Source organism: Zonotrichia albicollis, chromosome 7 (assembly GCF_047830755.1).
Source record: "Zonotrichia albicollis isolate bZonAlb1 chromosome 7, bZonAlb1.hap1, whole genome shotgun sequence".
In the NCBI taxonomy this organism is placed as follows: domain Eukaryota; kingdom Metazoa; phylum Chordata; class Aves; order Passeriformes; family Passerellidae; genus Zonotrichia; species Zonotrichia albicollis.
Window position 1 is genome coordinate 47,026,799 of NC_133825.1, and position 22,751 is coordinate 47,049,549.

At 42.0% G+C, this 22,751-nt stretch overlaps 1 protein-coding gene across 3 annotated transcripts in view; it reads right to left on the bottom strand.

The window, feature by feature from the left end:
- CHST15 (carbohydrate sulfotransferase 15) overlaps window positions 1-22,751 on the bottom strand; it is a 46,890-nt gene that overhangs the window by 17,168 nt on the left and 6,971 nt on the right. The window contains exons 1-3 of one of the 3 annotated variants that reach the window (XM_026797879.2): window positions 17,847-17,940; window positions 2,220-3,288; window positions 1,131-1,470 (exon numbers count right to left, since the gene is read on the bottom strand). In XM_026797879.2, the coding sequence (XP_026653680.1) occupies window positions 1,131-1,470; window positions 2,220-2,762 (883 nt within the window). In that variant the 5' untranslated portion in view covers window positions 2,763-3,288; window positions 17,847-17,940. Of the gene's footprint in view, window positions 1-1,130; window positions 1,471-2,219; window positions 3,289-11,142; window positions 11,300-17,846; window positions 17,941-22,751 lie in introns of those variants that run through there. The other 2 variants (XM_005494841.4, XM_005494840.4) reach the window with 2 other exon arrangements.

Consider the following 22,751-nt stretch of genomic DNA (forward strand, 5'->3'; position numbering starts at 1 on the left):
CTTTAGCCGCAGAAATTCATCATTTTCCCATTCCAAGGAAGCTTAGAAAAGCACCAAAAGAAAGTAGTGATCAAAGTCCTCATCTATACTCCAGTGCCAATTTTTCATGTTCCAAAGCCTCTGTCTGCCATAAAGCAACAGCAAATGAGAAACAGAAATGAAGACGTCACCAAAATAAGCAGCATCTTCCTCTTGGAAACAGTAAAATCACTGGAAAGTCTTTGATTTTTCATACCAAAGTCATACAAAGTGAGGGCACACCAGCACTTAACAGCCAGACCCAAGAAGAGGAAAATCCAGTGCCTGGGTGGAATACAGAGGGCACAGCACTCATACACATCTACAGGGAAGCAGTTAGGAAACTCAAACGGGTCTTCTGCAGCTCATCTAATCTCTAACCACAAGACTGACCTTCCCCAGCATCTAGAGAGAGAAAAGAAGGAGAAAAACACTTCAGATGGATGAAATTCTGTGCTCAACCCCTGAGACACCCTTTGGAGGTGCAATCAGGGGGGATGGATGCCTTTTGCTCCAGCTGGCCACAACCCCAGCTAGTCAAGTCTGCCTTCAGAGATGGAAATAATGATATCATCCAGAAAAAGGATCAAAAATACGTGCAGGGCCCTCAGTGTGAGAGAGTTTCTTCGTGCAGTTTCTTCTCTACTGATCAGTGCTGCCCAGAGCTGTGGCACTAATGAAGCTCCTGCCACAGTTGCATTTATTGAACCATAAGGACTCGAATTTTAAATAGTGTGACCCATCATTTATTGATGTAAGAAAGGCTTTGCAGAATTTTGCAGTACAAAACTATCACTGCTTCTCTTCAACTCCCCCACGACAATCTAACAGTTTCTCTTCTTGCCTTTATAAATTCATAAGGTTGGTCTTATGCACTGGTTTTGTTTTCCCTTAGATTTTCCAAGTAAACTCAATGAAATGTGCATTTTCTCAAGAAGCTTAACTCAAAACACTGAACAAAAGCAGGTGGAGCAACTGGATTTCTCAAAACCACCAATCCAGCTGTTGCTAGGCAAGCCAACACGCATCAAATGTATAAACCTCATCCCGAATACTTACAAAACTTTAAAGGGGGACAACTCTCCTGGCTAGCAGAGGGCGTTGTGACTCACCAAAGCGTTTCCTGGTCCACCAGTGGGGCTCCTTGATGGCGGAGAAGCGAACGTCGGGGTGCAGGCGCAGGCGGTCGTACAGGTCCGTGGTGCCGCACTTGGGCTGCCCGATGATGTAGAAGTGCGGCAGGCAGCGCAGGCGGTAGTGCTTGTCCTTGTAGTGGTACAGGTGGTTCCAGAACACCTTCCTGAGGTAATCGAAAATGATCCGGAAGCGCTTGGAGTACAGCGCGTAGGAGTTGGTGGCGTAGGGATCGGCCGTCGTGTTGCCGCGGTACTCCTCGTACCAACAAGGGTTCTTGCTGTTTGGAAGGAATTTGTTAGGAATTACCGAAAACATCTGCAACATAAAGAACAACAGTTTCAGTCAAGGCAGCAAGAAATCAACTTTTCTTACTTAGCACTTACTTTTCTTACATAGCACAGCGAGAGAACAGAAACACTACGTGGACAGAGCGCTATTCCTACCTACAAAGTTGACCCCATTCATTGCTTCTGATGAAACAAATCCTGTTCAACCCACTGGCCTGGGAAACAAGAATTTAGAAATAAATCCTTTTATTTTAAAGCCAGAAAGGGCCTCAATAATCGCCCCAACTCCTCTGCAATCCCAGGAACCGATTTTTAAAGTCAAACACCCAATACTCAAATCAAATTACCTTCCAGTTTTTAACTCTGAAATACAAGGTTTGCAATGATTTTCAGGAAGGTGCCCTGTCAAGCAGTTATTAGAAAGGCTCCTTTCTTATTTATCATTTTGGTGACAGGTAAATGTAAGTCACAATGATTTTGCATGAGAGAAGGTAAAAGTTCAGTGATGTTGCACAGCTACCAGAAGACTGCCTGATTTTTTTGCCTCAGGTGTCAAGAGCATTTATAGAACCCATCCATCCTGCCCGTGACTCAGAGGGATGTGATCTACAATATCAACTCCTCAGCTGCTGTGAATCAGGAGACTCTAGATGGTGTAAATCACTGCATGAACATCCAAGCAGTTGCACTTTTTTGTATCTAGGCAAAAGATTGATCCACAAGCCTTGAAATAAGGATGTAAAAAGCAGTTTAAGACACGCCTCAATTCATACTTACATGTGGCTCTTGCTTCCTCAGCTCTTCTAAATCAGGGCGCTGCCTTGTTATAAACTCTATCTTTGAAGTAATGGTGTCAATAATTAATTTAATGCTTGGATAATCCCTTACATATGAAATATTCATTTTTGAAGGCTGGTAATAGTCTTTCATGTCACTAAGGCTTTCATTGTCCATTAGGCTGGGATTGCTAGCAAAAGCTCCGTAGTGGAAGGGAGATGGGATCAGCAGCAGGCCGTGCTTGGCTCCAGTCAGTATGTAGGACACCATCACCAGAGTCATTATGATCAACCCAAACATCAAACTGCAGAGCTTGCCCTTCCTCAGGCAGAAAAACCCATTCCAGCTCTCACAGTGATCAGTCCTCACTTCCAGAACCGCGAGCCACTTCATCTGCTTGCTGTCGGTGTACAAAGGGATTTTATTCTCTCCTCTGCACACAGGACACTTCTGGTTATTGTGGTCAGGTCCACGGCATCTGAAACACTGTCTGTGCAAGTCATTTGGCAATAAATGTATGCAGCAATTAATGCAATGCCTCATATTACTACTGTTAAACTCCTACGTTAATGAGCCAAGCGCAGCCATAAAAATGTTTCTGAAGCATATGAGTCATCTTCTGCAAGTCTGAAATTATTTCGTTCCTGGAGTGGTTCTACAACTACTCAGCAATGCAAAAGGACAGGTTCAAAACAGAATAAAAAGTGACATGTGTCACAGAAAGAAAAAGAAGCCCCAACCACCACCACCACACAAAAATAGATGTTCTCTGGATGTGGCTCCCAGGAATTTGGCTCAGTAAGAGGAATGTGGCGAAGTAAGGATCAGCTACAGAACTGGCTCAAGTTTTTCCCATTGAACAAAATGAGAAGGGAAAAAAATTCTTGCGTAGTGTGAAAATATGCAAAAAATAAAAATAACTCATTTTCCTCTGCTTTATGCTGGAATAGGCAAATGTGGATAGAAATTTCCAGGTTTCCTTAAAACAAGCAGATTCCAAACTGCACTGCTGCTGCTGCTGGAAGCTTCATCTTCCCAGAGGTGGCTCCAAAGAGATGCATGGTCCAACCTAGAGAAACAAACCCAGATATTTATACACAGCCAGGCATCATATCCACACCATCCACAGCCATAGCAAAGCACAACCCACCACCAGGCATTTCAGATTTCTATTTGAGAGATGCCTGCCGTTTGCCAAGCCTGTTAATTACAGCACTCAGGACATTAAACCCAGGGAACATTTGGCTCCAGGTTCACAGAGAGCTGCCCCTGATTTTCCACCACCCATCTGCTCACATCACTGACTGGTTGCTACTACAGGTAACACTACACGACTCACTAACCCACCCAACAGATTTTAATCTGCTCTTGAAATACGGGAGCATTTCTGGACAGTATCCAGTGACACGGGTTTAAATAATTACACTCTATCTGCTCCTGAGGACCTTAAATGAACAGTCCTGAAGTGGGGTAGGACCCTGTTTGAGGCAGGGATAAAGTAACAATCTCCTTTCAAACATGGGAGATAAAAAGCCAAACAAAAAAAAAAATCAAAAGCCATGAGTAAAACATTCAGCAAAGGGAAGAGATTAAAAAACAGACACAAGGAAAAGGCTAATGACAGCATCTCAGGTTTCTGGACCAAATGATGGGTTCTCTTATTACTCACCAAATCAGAGAAGTATAATCATTACTATTATGAGTCTCACAATTTGACTGTTTTGCCTTTAGCTCTATCAACACCTATTTTTAATGCTTAAGCAACACTGCTATAATTCTAGATAATAACTCATGGTTCATTCCTACAAAAGTGTCCTGATCAAATGGGGCAGTCACTTCAGATCCCACATTTATCATCATCCTTCTGCCTGCATTTTTGTATGAGACAAAGTGCTTTTGTAAAAGTTATTTGTATTCTGATGTTTCTCCCACTGAACACTGTCACATATTGGAGGATTTCTGCAATCAGAGCAAGTAGGCTGTGTCTCAGGGACCCAAGAATAATTGGATAAATATTGAACAAAAGTATTTGCAAAATGCTTTCCTTCCACCCAAAAAAGTTCATTTCCTTAATGAGTTCATTCTCTTAGCCAGATGAGGCAGACAGAAATCACAGCATAATCATAACTGACTATATTTAAACCAAAGGGAAAGAAATCAGTGCAAGACTTCTCAAAGAGACCAGACTTAAAAACTTCTCCAAAGGAGCAAAGCTGTGATGACCTTGACAGAAGTTTGAACAACTAGAGATATTAAATCAGATTCATATGGGCCATTTCAAACCCAGAAAGTTTATACTTTCTTATGTATAAAAAATCCCCCCAGAAAACATCCAGAAGAAAAAGAGAAACTATGGAAAGGAGCCAAGGTTGGAAAGACCTTGATGGTTGTCCAAACACCACCAATGGTGGTGAGAAGGACAAGAAAGGGAAGTCCTGAAAAGAATTGAAAAGTTTCCACTTCCCAAGTAAATATTTCAGGCAGAAATAAGACCCTGATCAAACATTTTCAGAGAGGAAGCAAAAGGGGCCAGAGACAGAGGCAGTGTCAGGGCAGATTCAGGCAGCATCCACATCCAACAGAGGAAGTCATGAAAACAGGGATAGCTCAAAAAAAAAAAATACTGTAAAAAAAAGGGGCTGGAGGCGAGGGCCTTCATCACAAAAGATAAAAAAAGGAAGATGAAAAAAGCCCCTCTGAAAAAGAAGCACGAAGAAGAGGCTACAGGTTAAAGCAGTACATAGAAAAGATCTGGTAACCCAAACCAACCCTACAGCATCTCTTCAACTATATTTATCATGTTGAACACATTTGTTTTTATTAAATTCTTCTATCCCGAACCCCTTTTCTTTGATATCCACCTCAGTACTCTCTCTGCTCTCCAGCTCCTTACTGTTTATTTTCATAGACTAATTCCTATGCACTGCCTATTTAAAATAAAGAAAAAATCCAATTTATCTTCCAGTCCTCTTCTAACAGGCATCTGCAACCTGCTCAGTGACACTGACTGGACAGATTTATCTGAGATAGCCTAATGGGATCAATTCCATGTTTGTGTGTTTGACATCAATTCTCAAATTTTTAAAAAGAGCAATCAGAAACACATTAATGAATGCAGACCACAAGACCTTAGAAAAACCACATAACCTTCTCTGTCCTATGTCCATTTGTGTGTTAAAAAATGGACTGGAATTTATTGAACCCTTCCCAGCTGCAGACACTTCTCATGAAATCCTGCCACAAATATTACAAAGCCAAGGAAAAACCATGTTAGCTACATCTTTGGCAGGTGAAGAAAAGTGTTTATCAGGAAGCTGATACAAGGGGGAAAAAAACAGAAATATGTTTAGGCTACAGTAAAGCAGAGATATTAATCACACCAGTCATGAGGGGAAATTTAAAGTTCCACCAGCAACCATAACTCTGCCAGCTCATGCACAAGCACTGCATCAGGCTCTTAATTAGCTGATCAGTTTGATGACCTATCACAGGACAATGACAGATCACTCAGCTAATACAATAAACACATTGATCTCATTTTTTTTTAATAACTGCTAGTTGCCAACACACCATTTTACATGATTTTGCACTGTCAACATTCATGAAGTTTGAAAATTGAATTGTAATAAACACATAAAAGGATCTAATTCCCCAGTGCCACTCCCTTCTCTTTCCCAAGCAGTTTTTGATAGTTTATTCCCTAAGATTTTACCATGGCATGAAGGATGCTCACCAGAAGGGCATGGTCTTCCCCCAGCCCTCACTTTCCTCATTGACCCCATGAAATCCAGACATCCACAGTGCCCTGTTTTTGTTCCTTCATCCAACATTCCCAGCAGCCCCAGCCACCAGCACACGTCAGCTCTTTGTATTCCACTGCTGAGAGCAGAAGGATGTGTATTGCAGGCAGAGGGAAGGTTATGAGGCTTGAGCTGGTAATAAACCATGTGTGTCTCCTTATATATTTTAGCTGCAAAGCTGCTGGCTGTTCACTGGCAGAAAATTACTCTCTTTACACAACAAGCAGTGTCTTTGTATATTGAATAATGTAGCATGTAATTTCCCCTTGTTGAAGGGAAGGGTGAATTATTTATGATCACGTCTATACTGCATTTGTCTGCTGTACATTAATGCGTGCCAGCCCTAACCACAGAGCAGAAATCAACAGCAACCTTTGCAGGCTCCTTGGCCAAAAGCAGCCCTCCACATAAAAATCAGGATCTCTGGGAATAGCCTGAGGAGGAAACATGGATATACAAGATGACACACAGCGGAATGGGGGGGAAAAAGGAAAAGCTCTCCTAGATTTCAATAATTCCCACTGAAGCCAGAGGGACTTTGCTCCAAACTGGAGCAGGCTCGAGCTAACAAAGGTATTTATATGCAACAGAACTTAATAGCAAACAGGTGACACCTTTCAATGGCAGTTTCCCTGAACAATTCCTGCATTCCATGACAGGAGGAATTGGCTGTTGGGGGCTCAGGATGCAGGAGAGGAGGCTGGCAGGTAACACTGGCAGGAACCACAAAAGCAAACCACAAAACTTCACCCCAAAGCACTGAAAACACAGCGCCCACCAGGCCCTACTCATCTCATCCACAACCCTATGAGACATTCCCCTCAAAAGAAAAAATGCAAAATTTTTCATCATCCTCACAGGTTCTGTTGACTGCACAGAAAGTATCTGAAATTCTGTATTATTCCAATTAAATAAACATTTCATGAAATTCCTCCCCTTTCTCTTTAGGATTGTAAGGGAAGCCTGAAACCAAAATGGCTACAGAATCTCAGAATCATGGAATTGCTGAGGTTGGAAAAGCTCTCCAAGACCATCAAGGCCAAGCACTTATTGAGCACTGCCAAGGCCACCATGTCCCCAAGTGCCACATCCACACAGCTCTCAAATCCCTCCAGTGATGGTGACTTCACCACTGCCCTGGGCTTTGGATGAAGAAATTTTCCCTAATATCCACCCTAAACCTCCACTGCTGCAACTTGAGGCCATTTCCTCTTGTCCTAATGCTTGTCCCTGGAGAGAAGAGACCAACAGGCTGTAAAAAACAATTACTTTCATATGCTCAGTCACGTAGCTAAAATTCTGCTCCTCTGTGAGTAAGATAAAACAAATTGAACAGATTTTACACATATACATACCTATGTGTATGACCTGTTTTCCAGGTCACCAGTTCCTTAATATTTAATATGATTTCCTTTCTTTAAAAACTCTTTAAAATAAAAGTAAATCAAACTTTTGCTGGCGCTCTTCAGGTCACACCTTTTCTGTAGCCTCGTTACTTCTAATCACAATCAGCTTCTCCTCCCACCACATGAAAAGGTGGCTGTTAACCTCTTATAAACACATTTCAGGTACACCAGAAGAATATTTCTCATTCTGGGGTATAAATGCTCCCCTGAATTTATGTCAGTGGAGCTCCAGCGCTTTATTTCCTCCATTCACACCATAGAATTGAAGATTTCAGGTAAATCAGTCCTGATGGGCAGCTCACAACCTAAAATAAATGGATGCCTCAGGCAAGTGAGAAAATAATCCACCAGCTCTCTGATTAGATGGGATGAAGCCTACTTAGAAAGCTACAGATGCCAAAAAATTAAGGATTAAACACTTTTATCCAAAAAAACCCAAACAAAAGATTAGTCAAAACATAATACTGCTGAATCACTGGCCAGGAACATCACACTGCTCCTAATTTAATATATATAAGTCATTCTTAGAGTAACAGCTATGTTATTCTATCCATAGCCTCCTAATTGTTTCCACTAATCTGGATAAATATTCCTTCTGCCCAAGTGCCTTCCCAGCCAGATCAGGAAGGTTTGTTTAAATCGAGTTCTCAGTTTGCACGGCTGATGTTTTTTGCAATCTCAGAGCAAAGCTGATCCCACGTCCCACAGAACACTCCAGAAATGAACTTCCCTGTGGAAATGTCTCCCCTGAGGAGCTCCTGTGAAGACAAGGCTGTCATTACTCAGAGATGCAGCTCTGCAAGTGAAAGGCTGCCCACAGTCCTACCACCACAAACTTTCCATGACTCACGTCAAGAGGAATGGAAACACGAAAGGGCAAAGTGAGGCTGCTGGAGTGAAATCCTCGTAACATTTTCACATGGAAAGAAAAAGCCCAAGAATGTTCAGTAGCAATGCAGCACAACCATGTAATTCCTTTTCCATTCCTCCATCACTCAGTGCAACACTCTCCATGTACAACAGCAATCCTTCAGCCCAAGCAGGATAAATTTACGACCACTGGACACAAAAATCCTGCAAAACCTTACAATGACAGGTATTTTTTAGCTATCAAGCTTACTGGAAATGGTTAGAATTGAAGCAGACTACAGGCAGCACACAATCTGAAGTATTTGTACAAGGGTAGGGGAGTATTTGTACAGCAGGAGGAAGTTCATCCTGTGAGTGGGCAGGTTCCACCATTTCAATAAAAAATAGCCCAGTAGAAGGAATAAAATCTAAGCTAAATTAAAAAAGAAAGAACATTATGTAAGGAAAAGAGAGAAATAATCGTAGATTTTCTCTCTGATGCTTCTTGGACACATTTGGCTCCTCAAGTTTTCATTTTTGGAAATAAACTTTGCCTGAACTCACATCTATTTACCTCAGAGAAATCAGAAGGATGCCAGAAAGATGATATGTCAATAAAAAGAGGATCATGAATCACTGAGCTCTGCAAACTTCTGGCAAACAAAAAAGGGAAAAAATCCCAAAACAAAGTAACAAAAAAAAAAACGCAAAAAGCAATTGCAGTGATTTAGAAAAGCCACAGGACTCAGTACGAAGCTCAGCAACCTCCTGCAGACTGAAGTTACGTAAAGCTCCTTTATTTACTTAAATTCCCTAATTTTTAAAGAATCATCAATAAAGGCAACTCCCAAGATGCTGTATGAACCCATGGAACCAATTTCAGGGCACTCCATTGGAAAACAGGTACATCCTAAAAGCAAGAGTAGGTGGCCACAGCCCATGGTTACACACTCAACCTGTTGAACAACTGCTGAACACTTGTGCAAGTCTAAAATTTTTATTTAAAGAAAGCATTTCATGGCTTTTAAAGCCAAAGAAAACCTCCTGAATCACCACTGAATCAGCAATCTCGCCTAAAAAACAACAGTGGTTTCTTCCACAACCCAGCTGGTTCCTTCCTCAGAATCTAATCCAAACACAATCTGCTCCTTCCTCATCCATACACTTCCAAATAAAATGTGAGAATGGAACAAATTCCTTGCTCCACATGCAAACTCCCCTAAAATCAGCATAACAGTAGTCATTTCAATCACATAAGGATGACTTCTATTATTTGGGCTGCAATGCTCAGGAAATAGTTACGGAGCTTGAATCAGCGAGGGCATAAACACTGCCTGAATAAACAGATTATTGGAAGCAAGGAAAAAAGAGTGGGGATTGGGAAAGGGAGCTCCCTGACCTGGCTCGGTGACAGCAGGGTCATGCCCTCCCCCAGAAATGCATTATTGCACCTAAACTCTTGTGCAAGTTCCTGGAAATTGCCAAGGTCCAGCTCCTTGCACTCCTAAAATGCCACAGCCACACGTTCTGATGTGCTGTTGTTTGGTCTGCCTCGAGAATGTGAAAATAACAAAACTCAGTGTTACCCATTTTTAAATTAAAGCCCTTTTCAGCAGGGAAAAAAACCAACCTACCAATTATATTTAATGACTTCAGTGTTCCTTCTTTCTATTCTATCTGATTTAAATCAGTCTAAATGAAAAATCTTAGTTTTTGGGCCGCTTGCAGGATAAAAATTGCAAGCAGGAAAATAGAACCAAAAATCAGCCATTTCTCCAGAAATACAGGTCCAAAAACCATGGAAGGAAAAAAAAGCAGCACCAGCAGCCGCCCAACCTGTGGCAGCACATGCCTGGAGCTCCCATCAATGTGTTTTAATCCTCCCTCTGTACAAACAGGGAGCAGAGTGCTGTTTTCATACATTTCTGAGGATGTTTGGAACAGAATTTTGCCCGCAGTGCACACTGGCTTCTCAACTCCTGATCAAAACTTGCTGCCTACGATGTGCAACAGCTCCAGCAATTCATCTTTTCCCTTCCCTTAGTTCCTATTCATCTCACATAGTGCCTTGCTACAGAGTCACTGACAGGTTTATATTGAATATGAAAGAGTTGCACACTGAAGAAAAAAACTGAGTCTTTACATAAATTACTCCAGTGCATTTCTTTTCACAAAAAAGCCACTTTAATCCACTTTCAGAGATCATTCTGCATGGTCAAAGTTTAGTATCTTTATTTTCAATCCTCAAAATAACTGTGAGCATCCTCCCAACAGACCCTACATGGTCCTGGGGTCCTTCCATGGAAACAAGGATAAACCAATGCACCCATCCTGTGGGGCTCACAGATTTCTTTCCCAAAAATCTGGAGCCACATTAGAAAGTTCTGACATTCAGAACACAACCAGAAATTGCATCTATTTAACAAAACCCAGCCAGTCCCTCATTAAAATGATCGATTCACCAAGAGCCAGGATAAAGGACTGATGCCACTGGGAGTTAATTTTTATCACTTCCTAAGAAAAAGTGCACCTACTTAAATGTCCAGGGAGACACCAACACCAAAATTAGATAAAGACAGATGTAGAAGGTCAAACAATTCATGCAATGATTTCATATCCGTGAGAATTGTTCAGTCTCAATTTGCCCTATGTGCTTTCTTTTGTTTTATGGGAAAAAAAATAAGCTAAGAGCTGCCTGGGAAGGCACAGGGATCACCTGAAATCCAACTTCAGGTGCAGAAAGTAAATGTGACAAGGCTGGTCTTGCCATAAATGTTTGTATTGCATTTTTAATAAGACCAAGCAGCAGCTGAAGTTTCATTTCCAACACAGGACATCACAATAATTTACAATAATAGAAATTCTTACCTGCCCGCTCTTTCAAGGAATACATCCCACTCTCATCCCACAAATCAGCCACATTCCTGCTCTGAGTGTGAGTGCAAGAGGGAAGCACAGAGCACGAAGGCTGAATCTGTTATGAAGCTCTTTCACTGCAGTTATTTTTATCAAACAAACTGAAGAGGTTTGGGGGCTGGCAAGAGGGAAAAAAATATCATCTCTAAATACAGCTCTCATCCGCCCTGCAGTCAGGCTGTAATCAGAAATAAATAAGTGTTTATCTTCAGAAAACGCCCAAGGCAAAGAATTGGTCTGGTATTGACAGAGCTGATGTCTCAGACCCAGCTGTTCTGTAGTTACCTGTCTCTTCCCATCCACTGTGAATCCTGTTTAATTTCAGGCTCCCAAGGCTGCTTCATTGACTCTCTGGAAAGACTGTGCTGCAATTTATTCAAACAGCTCTTACTCCACAGAGACACGAGGGTTTCCCTCCACGCAGAGCTCATTAGGGCGAGCACAGCACAGTGGTTCCATCACTCTACCTGAACACCAGAAAAAAGTTGTGTATTTCCCATCCCTGGAAGTGCTCAGGGCCAGGTTGGACAGGGCTTGGAGCAACCTGGGATAATGGAATCGCTTCACTGTGCAAAAGAAAATAAACCTTTAGAGTCAGTGTGCCAGCTGACTGTCACCCAAGGGAGAGGAGGAGAGCTGGTGCAGCACAGTTGGGTTTGCAGGAGGGGATCTGTCAGTGCTGAAGGGATATTTTAAGCCCAGCTCTTTGTCTCTTTGCATTGATTACTGGTCCAGAACCAGCACGTGGGGAAAAATGTTCTGAGAGCATTTCCAACGTCCTGCCAAGCGTTTTCAGCCTTGACATGCTGCAAAATAGTGGGCATAACTCACAGTTATGAGCTACTCTGATTACCATCTTGTTCCTTTTACACATTTGATTTTCCTTGATTTTAGCAGCTGCTCCCTCAGGTTGATTTAAAGTGAGGAACATATTCCATCCACCATCTGATCTCTAATACTTTTCTGCCACTTTGCAAGGGGTATGCAGCACAAATTGCTAAATCCTGTGGGTTGTGAGAGATCAGCTGCTAATTTAAGGCTGCTTTTGAGGGATGAATAACATTGTATGGAATAAATAGAATTTGCATCACTTAATGTCTTCGGTTCCTGTTTATCTCATCCTGTGGTAAAATGGTTTTGGATGCAATGATGCAACCAAGTGGTATCAACTAGAATTCATCTGATACACCTTCACACTTCATATATAAGCAGTTTTTCTGAAAGGGGACCCATTCTATGTGAGGCTTAACTTTGCTTTAAACACAATAGAGTTACGGCAATTCTAGAGCAACGTAAATGCTTGCAGCTGCTCATTTGATTTTTTAGTGGCTGAGAAGGGATTTTCCTCCACCCCCAAGCTGAATTTTCTCCATAAACTTTACTATCTTAACAGAGTCATCTGAATTCTTTTTGTTGTGACTCATATACGGTGCCTTCTCTGTGAGACATGCATAGAAATGGATGGAAAAACGTATCTCATCTGTACATAAGTACCATGTAAGTGCTTTTGCATGAATAGGGCATTTCATCTTTCATCTAGTGCTGAGTGGGTGAAAGGAAACATACACAGCTGCATCCTGAAAAGACAAACTCAGCATTAGAGTCTGTCATTAAAGTTTCTTGTAAATTCAAACAAAAATTACTCAACTCAAACTATTCATTGATGCCAAATCACAACTGGGGCTTTGTTTCAGCACTTTAAAAAAAACGCAACTCTGTTCCAAGCTTAGTAGTAACTTTTCTAAATGTTCAACAACTTTAATTCTTTAAGCAATGACACATCAGATAAACCTCAGTCCATTAACCAAGAAACCACTTTGTCCATTACAAAGTGCAGCAGACTCAGAGCCCAAAGTGGAAAACCCAAGAAAGCTCTAAGTGGTCTCAAGAAATTTCTAATTAGTTATCTCTAAAATATCACCAGATAAAATTTTTACAGTTAACTGCTGGCTACACCTAATTAAACAAAACCTTTTTGATATAATTTCATTATACTGCTTCCAGCTTCTTAGAAAAGTGTTTATTCTGCAGAAGTCAGGCAACATTTACTTCCAAAGTCTCCCACCACTATTCCTAAGTGTTTCAGCAAAGGCTTGGGCTCCATCACTCACCCCTCTGTAGTCTGTGCTTTTAACTATACAAAAGTGCATCACATTTTTATTAAACAATTTATAAGATTCTATCATTCTGAAGAGATTTCTGCAGCTCTGTACCCCAGGCTCTGAGGTGTGTGTGGCTGGGAGAACACACTCGATGTGGAAGCTAAAGCCATTTGAAAATGGATTAAACTCTCCTGATTGTCCTCTCCTGTCTTCACACCACCACATCTAAAGAACAACACTTTTACCACAAGCTTCAAAGGAGTTCAAATATCAAATATTCAAAGTTCAAATATCCTAACTCACTGATTTCCACGAGTGGAGGAGAGAGGATGTGCTGCACTCTGCCACCAGCCTCTCAGAAATATCACAGCTCTTGGTGCTGTTCTCATAAAAGGGCAAAATCCAGCCCAGGAATCTTGCAGCTGCACAAAGCCCCCAGTTTACAACAGTCATAACAAATGGGAAAAATTCCATGCTACATATGAAACCCAGTGAGTAAATATTGTAAAATCCAGGACAATAATAAGAAAATCTGTTCCTCAGCCACTGAACCATTGACTCTCTTCCTGCAGGTTTCTCTCGTGCTTGGCTTCAGTGTGCTTGTTTTCCACTTGGAAAGATCACAACCACAAATACCTTTTCATGCCTTACACTGCACTTAGCTGGCCTCCAGATTGTAAACAAACAAGATAAAAATCTGAGAATGTTCTTTACTCAATCTCCATGAAAAGAAACCGAGGGGAAAAAGAAATTAGAAAAGCAAACCCAAACCCCAACTCTGCATAATGATGAATGTACCAAGGGAAATTTGGCATGCACTCCCTCACACCATGCTTCTTCTGCAACATTTTCTGCAATATAAAGACAACATTTAGCTTAGCAAACTAGATGGTCTTTATTTGTGGGCAGAGGCAACCCAAAGCAAATGCTCCGAGAGACTTTTTTTTCCAATGGATATGTTAATTACTTAAATTCTGTTATTGGGAAACTGTCCCAAACTAACCTTCCACTCTCCTTCTGCTTCAACTGCAGAGGGGTCAAAATTCACTTTTTAAGGTTTTTAAGTGAGAAATTGAGAAAACAAAGCCCACCCTTGATGGAGCTCCAAGATAGCACAAGTGCCTTGTTCAGATCCTTCCTGACCCTACCTGAGCACCTTTGGGGAGCTGCACAGGGATGCTGGGGACCAGGATGCTCCAAGATCTGCTCTGTGGGGCAGAGCATCCCCTGAGACAGCCCAGAGTTCTAAGGGTAAAAGAGCACAACTGCTCCCAAATGCCCTGCTCCAGCCAGACATCTCTCACTGCCATGGAAAACCCCACGTCCCTGGAGGCAGCAGAGCACAAAAGTGACCAGTGGGAGGTAAAATGAGGTTTTATTTCTAAACTGCAGTGCTTGTTGATGTATTTGGTTCCAGACAAATAGAGGAGGACGTGGAGTCGCTACAGGACATTGCAGCTGAAATGGCACCAGCGCTTGAAATAAACCCTTTGCTGAGGCAAATCACACAAGGAATCTGAAGTGACACAAATTCCATCAACTGCAGTTGGCAGCCAGATTTTCAAGAACAGATGCATGACTGTTAATGATAACCCAAAAAGCTGTTTCTAGTGCAGAAAGACTGAAACTGTTAACATTATAAAACTGCAAAGAGCTAGAAGTATCTCCAGAGTACACCCCACAAAATACTTTGCAGGAACTTACAAACTCCAACTTAAGCAGAATTAACATATCTAACAAAAAAAATCTCCAGCAAAAATGCCTCCCAAGTTCTGAAACACATTTCCATCTGTTCAATTTCTCTGTTGCTGATGTTGTTTACCTTCAGTCAAAGATATGAATCTTTGATTTCATGAGATTAATGTAATGACTTGGTTTAGGCTGTTAATGCATTCAAAGCTCTCAAATATGCAGGAGACTAAGATGGCATCAAGAGCATACAGATCCATTTGGAGGGGATGTTTTTAATGTGAAATAAATTAGAAATTCCTTAATCTATTTCTGCAGCAAGGACTACACTTACATAAAAGCTTCCTGGGGTGTCCTAGGCTGGCAGAGATGGCTTTTAAGCCCATTTATTCCTTCTAAGCACTGCTGTATAACCTAAATAATAACACTAAGGAAAACCCATCAAGCCTCATCAGGTAAGTGAGGACTCAAGCTTTGATGAATGCAATGCTCATGTCTCTAAAGTGACACCTGGCCACAATGCAAAATGATAAATAAAATATTCATATTATATGCAGATACCTGTAGAGAAAAAGGCTGTATTGGTCAGCAGATGAGCTCAGCCCAACTGACACATCAAGCTAGAAGAGGAAACACTTCTGTTGGTACCTCAGATCCAGAGAAATGTGAAAAACAGCTCTATCCTCAGCTGTCCTATCACTAATGCTGCTGAGTTACTTTATAGTGGGCACCAAAAGGAGCTGCATGGTTTTGGGAATAAGGCATCGTAGAAGCTGCCCCGTGCTCAGCTTCCTTAACACTGTCCACCCTCAAAAATGGTGTTTAAAAAGCACAGCAGGTGCTGATTGATACACCACGAGCTGTATCAATCCTTGTCTCCTGCAAAGATCACTCCACGCCCATAGCTAAAGGCAGCAACCTGCAACAAAATGCCAAGAAATGCCACGTATTCCATCAGATCTTTGGGAATGTGACTCAGCAGCTGGGCTGGAGCAGTTCTGGGCACTGCAGCCCCTCCATCCTGCTTTGTTTTCTACAGGAGATGCCCAAAGAGCAAGGCTGCCCACACTCCAGCAGCTCCGGCCTGCCCTGGCTCCAACAGCAACAGCTCCAGGGTGAGCTCAGCACCTGATCAGAGAATTGTTAAGGCTGGAAAAGACCCCTAAAATCACTGAGCCCAACCATCAACCTCAAGCTGCCACCTTTGGTGCCTCAGGTTTAGTTTTTCTATGTTTCACATTCTGTGCTGCTTTAGTGTGTGGGTCTGGGATTCATATGAGGGCATGGTGAGCTCTGTGCACAGAGCAGGGAGACAAAACAATTCCTGCTCCAGCTGGGCACCAAGGACAAATGATCCAAATCTCAGCCCAGGAGCACAAACCCCGTGGGCTGCAGAGAGAAAAACAAGCAGGGTGGGACTGCCTGGGCTAAAGCTGGGATGGGACAATGAACTGCAAGGTGCAAATGGAGCAGAACTGATCCCAGGGACAGAGCCCGTGCCCACTCATGCATTTTGGGGCCATTTTGGTTCATCTTGGGTGCATTTTGGAACCATTTTGGCTCATATTGGGTGTATTTTGTTCATTTTGTGACCATTTTGGTTCATCGTAGCCCTGGCTGGGCTCTTGTGCTGCCCAAGGTGGATCCATAGAGACCTTTAATAAATCCCTGTTTTATTCTTTAGCTCTGTCCAGTCTCTGTTCTAGGCCAGCCTTCACAAGGCATCAGCAGTAGCCACACAGCACCAAGGATGGCAAAATCTGTTCATTAATAACTTGTCCTGGGCCTTTACAAGACATTACCCTCACCACTGAGCCACGATCTCCACTCCAGCACTGCCACCCAGCTGGAGAGCCCTCCTGAGCCTGGAGCCACATTGATTGTTTTGGTTGAGATTTTTTTGCCTTATGAACTGCTGTGGTGGCCCTGCCATGAAAACCTCCAGGCTCTGGCCAAAGAATTGCTCCAGGAGCTCATCTCTGCGCCACTGCCAATGGGGAGGTGGCAGCTGGAGCGTGGTGATCCCCTGGTGCATCCCCACCATGCCTGAGGAGAGCAGAGCTCCAGACCAGAGTCCACAAGGGAAGGAAGACAGGGATGGGCTCTCTTGCCCTCCTGGACAAAAATGAAAGGTTGGATGTGCTTTGGAGCAGCCTGGGGTGGTGGAAGGGCTGGAATGAGATGAACTTTAAAGTCCTTTCCAACCCAAACCACACTGTGACTTGACAATTTTTCCATATAACCAAGTCCTGCAACTTTTACAGCAGTTATTTCACCAGTATGTGGAAAATTAGGCATTCCAGAGCACCATCCTAGGTGCAGGAGAGAAATAAGTCTCACCACTGATAATTTGATTTAATTTGACGTTTTCCTGCATATTTAAATCCCAGAAAATGCCTTCAGCATCCAAACCATTTATAATCAAAGTAAGTGACTGTAGAAGTTCAGAATAATCTATAAACTCAAAAAATTCCACAGTTCTCCTCATTAGGTGAAAAAATAAATCACATGCTGATGACACACCTCAGTTTCTTTATTGCATGGCTCATTGGTTTAAATTACACTTTGAGAAGAATAGCAGATCAGAATGAAACCTTACTATGAAACCTTTCTTTGCATATGAAAACTTGCATTTGATGTTATTCTTACTATTCCTCCTTTAGGTTACTTATGTGGGGCCAAGAAAACTGATCTGGAACAGACAAAATGTTTTATCCAAGCATGGACAATTAAATACAACATGTATTATTTTATCAGTGTTTTTACAGAGATGCTTTTGCCCAAGGTGAAAAGCAATTAAATGGAAAACTGCAGCTGTAACCATTCATGCCATACACAGGAACCACAGAGTGCACCCAGATGTACCTTGGGGTTAGGTTATGGTCCAGAAAGGGTGTGGAACTCCCAACATCAATCTCAGAGTGCTTTTCAAAGGTGCTGCTCCACCTCTGGGGGACAAAATGACAGAGTTCTGACACGTGTCACCTGTAATAGCATTTGGAATAACACGATAGAAGTACAAGAAAAATCTAGATCTCCTAACTCACCATCCAGAATCCCATTACCTGGGAATTGAGGGATTTTGAATGAAATTCAAATATGTGTTTCACAAGACAGAAAGCCAGCAGCAATCCAATTTCTAAATAAACCACCTAAGGCAGACAGCATGGACTCTGACTTTCCCCCAGTAACCACATTAAACAGAATGAATTTCAGCCTTTCATAAGCTCAACAGAGAGAGAAAGTGAATTTTCCCAGCTTCCCAAGCTGCAGTCATGCTCCCCATCCCAGAGCTGTGCCAGAATCTCCCTGCACAGCAGTGGCAGGGAGCGTTTTTGGGTCCAAAGCTGGCAGATGGCACTTTCAGGAGCAATGGTGCAAGACCTGCAGTAGGAAATGAAACCCTCCCTGTCATAAACAACCCCCAGTTAAGAACTGGAGCCCTCATTAATGTAATTGGTTTCATAGGAGGTGCTAAAATACAAATTTGCTGCATTTAGAAGCCAACACTGTTTCTATTAGTTAAGGAGTGTTTTGCTCACCTCTATTTTTGCTCAAGCACAGAGGGAAAAGGGAGGGGGAAATGTGTCATGTACTCTGCCTCCAGCTAGAGAATGCCATGCTAGACTACATTTTTCACCTCAGATGAAAAATGAAGGCAGGTAGCCTTTCAGCACAGCTGCTCCTGAGGACTGAAATGGAAAATTATTTGGAGAGGAACTTGCACATCATTCACTCAGAGCTGTGGATTTACATCCTCATACCTGCATGAGATCCACAGAGTGAGTAGGACTCCATCCCAAGCTGAAATCTGAGGGAGGAGATATATTTAAAATTTCAAATGTAAAAAAATTACAAATTTAAAATGTAAAAACAAACTACAGTACTACCACTAGGTGGGAAAAAAAAATCACTCAACATTATCCTTCAGGAAAACACTCAATTTTCAGCCTTTCTGCTTCGAGTCCAGCAAATTAAATTTCCTCTTTTTAATGGTGCTGCCTTTGAGTACAGGCCAAAGAACGAAAGAGCAGGAGGATTATGTTACCAGGGAGCAGAGAGAGGGTGTGCACCTCTCAATTTGGCATCTCTGGTAAGGGGAGGGAAAACCCACAGTGGAACAGACACACCCAGGACTGGTGAGGAATTGTGCCCTGCTCCAACTCCCCGACACTGGCCATGCCCAGCCAAGCCAGGAAATCCAGCTTTGCCTTGGGTACCGAGTGTTTTTCCTCTTTAGGGACTTTGTAATTTTAATTTAATTTTAATTTAATAATTTAATTTTAAATCCCACTTTGCTCCTCTTCTCCTTGAAGCCTTTAAACCTGGGGATGAGCTGCTCCAATCCAGCAGCAGATTTGGGCTCTGATTTCAGAATTATTCCTTTCCCTCCCTCCACAAAGAATTCCACCTTCTGTATGACTTTAAAACTCCCCCCATTGCTTTTAACTTGGCTGAAGATGAATATCTGTGTGAGCCATTGGCTGAGGTGCCTTTAATGACAGAACAGTTAATAAAAATAAAACCATCCATTCTGTAAAATGTGCATTCCCCCTCCTGAAAATGGAGTAAGCCTATTAATTATTTTCTTAAAGACTGACTCTCAAAATGGCACTCCTGACATTTTAGGCTCATAAAAAATGCAAGTCTGTCTGATCTGTGAGAAATGAGTTTATATGAGCTATTTTAAGATGAAAATATTTATCAAGGAAGACAGTTGCCAGTTAGGAACACAAACAGAAACAAAGCCACTTAAAGTAAGTTGTCCTTTTTTGTTTTAATCTTTTCCATGCCAAGGACATGCTTCTCCCCAGAAGAGTGGTGCACAAAGTAAGTGACATCTGGTGGCTTTATGCTGTAATAGAATAAGGCACTTCATTTCAATGCTGTTAACCAAATCAGTTTTTAAATTTACTGCTTCTTAGCAAAGCTTTTCAGATGTTTTATTTATTTATTTTCATGCAGATACTTCTGAGGCCCCTGGGCATCACAATCCTTCTTGCAGGGTGACAACTGCTGTTATCCAATTAAAGTGGGACTGTCATATTCACATCAGGAAAAACACAACTCCACAAAGGAATTTGGAAGGCACAGGAAAAGAGCACTAAGATTTAGCTGGGCAGGATCAGTAAGAATCACATAGAGCCAGGCTGTAAGAAAAGGCTGTGCAGAATTTTGTGAAGGAAATCCTTCACCTGGTCCAATTATTCACATGCTCAAAGTAATTAATATCAACTTAGGTCTCTCTGAATTGTCTTTCATTGGATTTTAATTAAACCCAAAAGAAACAGCTGCATTTTTCATTCTGAGTTCAGCAGCATCCTGATAGCTACAACTTTTACAAATTTGAAACAGCTTTTCCCCTTTTCATGCTTTATTGATCCTCAGCAAGGGCCACATCTAATCCAGCCAAGCCTCCTGCACCTAAACCTGCACTCCAGACATAAAGCAATTACTACTCCCCTTCAAACTCCTCCAGCCAGAAATACACTTCTCTTTCAGAAAGCCACAAGCCTCTCCTGGATAATTAATAGAAGCACTGTCAGCCAGCCTCAATTAAAATTACAAAACTGCTGGCACTGCAATATCAAGCCTTGCAACACTAATTTCTGCAGTAATAAGTATTTATGGGGGGAAAAAAATAACTGCAAGCACTATGTAACAGAAATGAGAGGAAAGATAAACAGACTCTAAATATTTATCAGCAGAGGAAGTCCAAAAATATAGCAGTAAAAATGGAGCGGATGGCAGCTAAATCCAGACCATGGAGGGTTCCTCGAAGGATGTGCAAGGAGGAACTTCATTTTCAGCTTGACATGGCCAAATCTAATTAATTCCTTCCTCCTATTCAATTGCTGCACAGAAACTCCCTGATGCCAAAAGGACAAAGCTAAAAATGTCCCCAAAGCCATGCCTGAAGGCTGCACTTCTACCCTGCAGCAGTGCAGTAAATAAAGAGTTGGACTTTGGGGCTTTTCCATCACTTTTAAGGCCTAAATATCCTTAAGAGGAATGTCCACCTGCAGGCTTGGCTTCCCTCAGCACTGGAAGGGGGCTCCACATCTGCAGGATCTCCATGAAAAGGGGCCTCTGGGACAGCACAGCTACTGATGGATTATTTCAAAGGGAAATATTATTTCCTGCTCACATTCCCTCATCCCCACCAGACATTATCTTCACCTCAAGCCCTCCTGGCTGAGCTAAATAACATATGCACAGAAAAGCACAGCTGAATGGCTTTAGCTCCAGCCACTCATCAAGAGGAAAACTTTTAAAGATCCCATTTCAATTTATTTTTTTGAAATGCTGGCATGCTGAAGTCAGCAGGAAGACATTTCAGTGACTTTAATGAAGGCAGAGGTTCATCCAGAGAATTGCTGTTTGGAATGAACACAGGGTTTATGTTATCTCATTTGAAACCTTCCAAGTTTTCTGCTAAATGCAACTTAATGATATTTGTTATCTTGGAATTATTTGCTGTCACAACACAGAAAGGAGGGTATTAAAGTTGTGCACTGTAAAATGTTTAGTGATGATGGATGGGATACTCTTGTTTCACTAACAGGCATGTTTTTAATGCATAAATATTAATTGTCATCAAGCGCCTGTTCATTTTGCAGTTTTGGAAAGCTTTAGCTTGTAGGAATTGTAATAGTCCAAAAAAGATACTCTTGGCATTTACATATTTATCAGCATTTTCATGGCACATTTTTAGGACTTTTCTCTCTTTTTTTTTATTTTTTATTCATTATCCAATGTACCAGCACAGCAAGACAAAAAAAAAAAGGAAAACTGGAGAGATTACTACACTCAATGGGTATCATTACAGGAAAACACTATCAAAACTCAGCAGAGGCTTTTTATGCATTCCCCTGTATTACAGCAGAATGAGTGACTGCACCATTCCGGCTCTGCTGCTAAACCAGGAGAATGCTCAATGTGTGCAGCTGAAGCAGGGATGAGCAGCAGGTGAGTGGAGCCATCTGAGAGAGTTACTGACCCCAGGCAAGGCTGCTCCCTGACAAGCTCTGCAGGGTTACCCAGATTTCCCAGCCTTGCCACACTCCTTGCTGAGCACTGGGCTCTGAATCCCTCCAAAACAAATGGAAAACTCTTCCCACTCCCACGTCCTGCTCCCCTCACACCAGTGAGGCCCAAAAGGTGAATTACTCCTGATCCAGCCTAATGCCGGATAAATCCACGTGGGATTTCCATGGATACCAGTTTAGATTGCATTTACTCTGCTGTGTATTTTCATTTTGCTGATCTCCTCAGAAACACCCAAAAACCTACTCTGAAGGGTTAAAAACTTCCCTATTTAAAATCACCTGATGTCAGACTGTGACAGTGTTGGCAGGGGTCCTAGGATGAGGGAAGAGACGAGGATCTGACTCCATGTTTCAGAAGGCTGATTTATTATTTTATGATATGTATTATATTAAAACAATACTGAAAGAAGAGAAGAAAGGATTTCATCAGAAGGCTGGCTAAGAATAGAAAAGGAATGGAAATGATAACAAAGACAGTCTGGAGAGCTAGACTGTGATTGGCCATTAATTAGAAACAACCACATGAGACCAATCCCAGATGCACCTGTTGCATTCCACAGCAGCAGATAATCATTGTTTACATTTTGTTCCTGAAGCTTCTCAGGAGAAAAAATCCTAAGAAAATGATTTTTCATAAAATGTGTCTGTGACATCAGACAAATTTTTATTTCCTTTTTCCTCAGCGAGAGGATCAGCTCAGATTCCACCCCTCCCTTCTGCT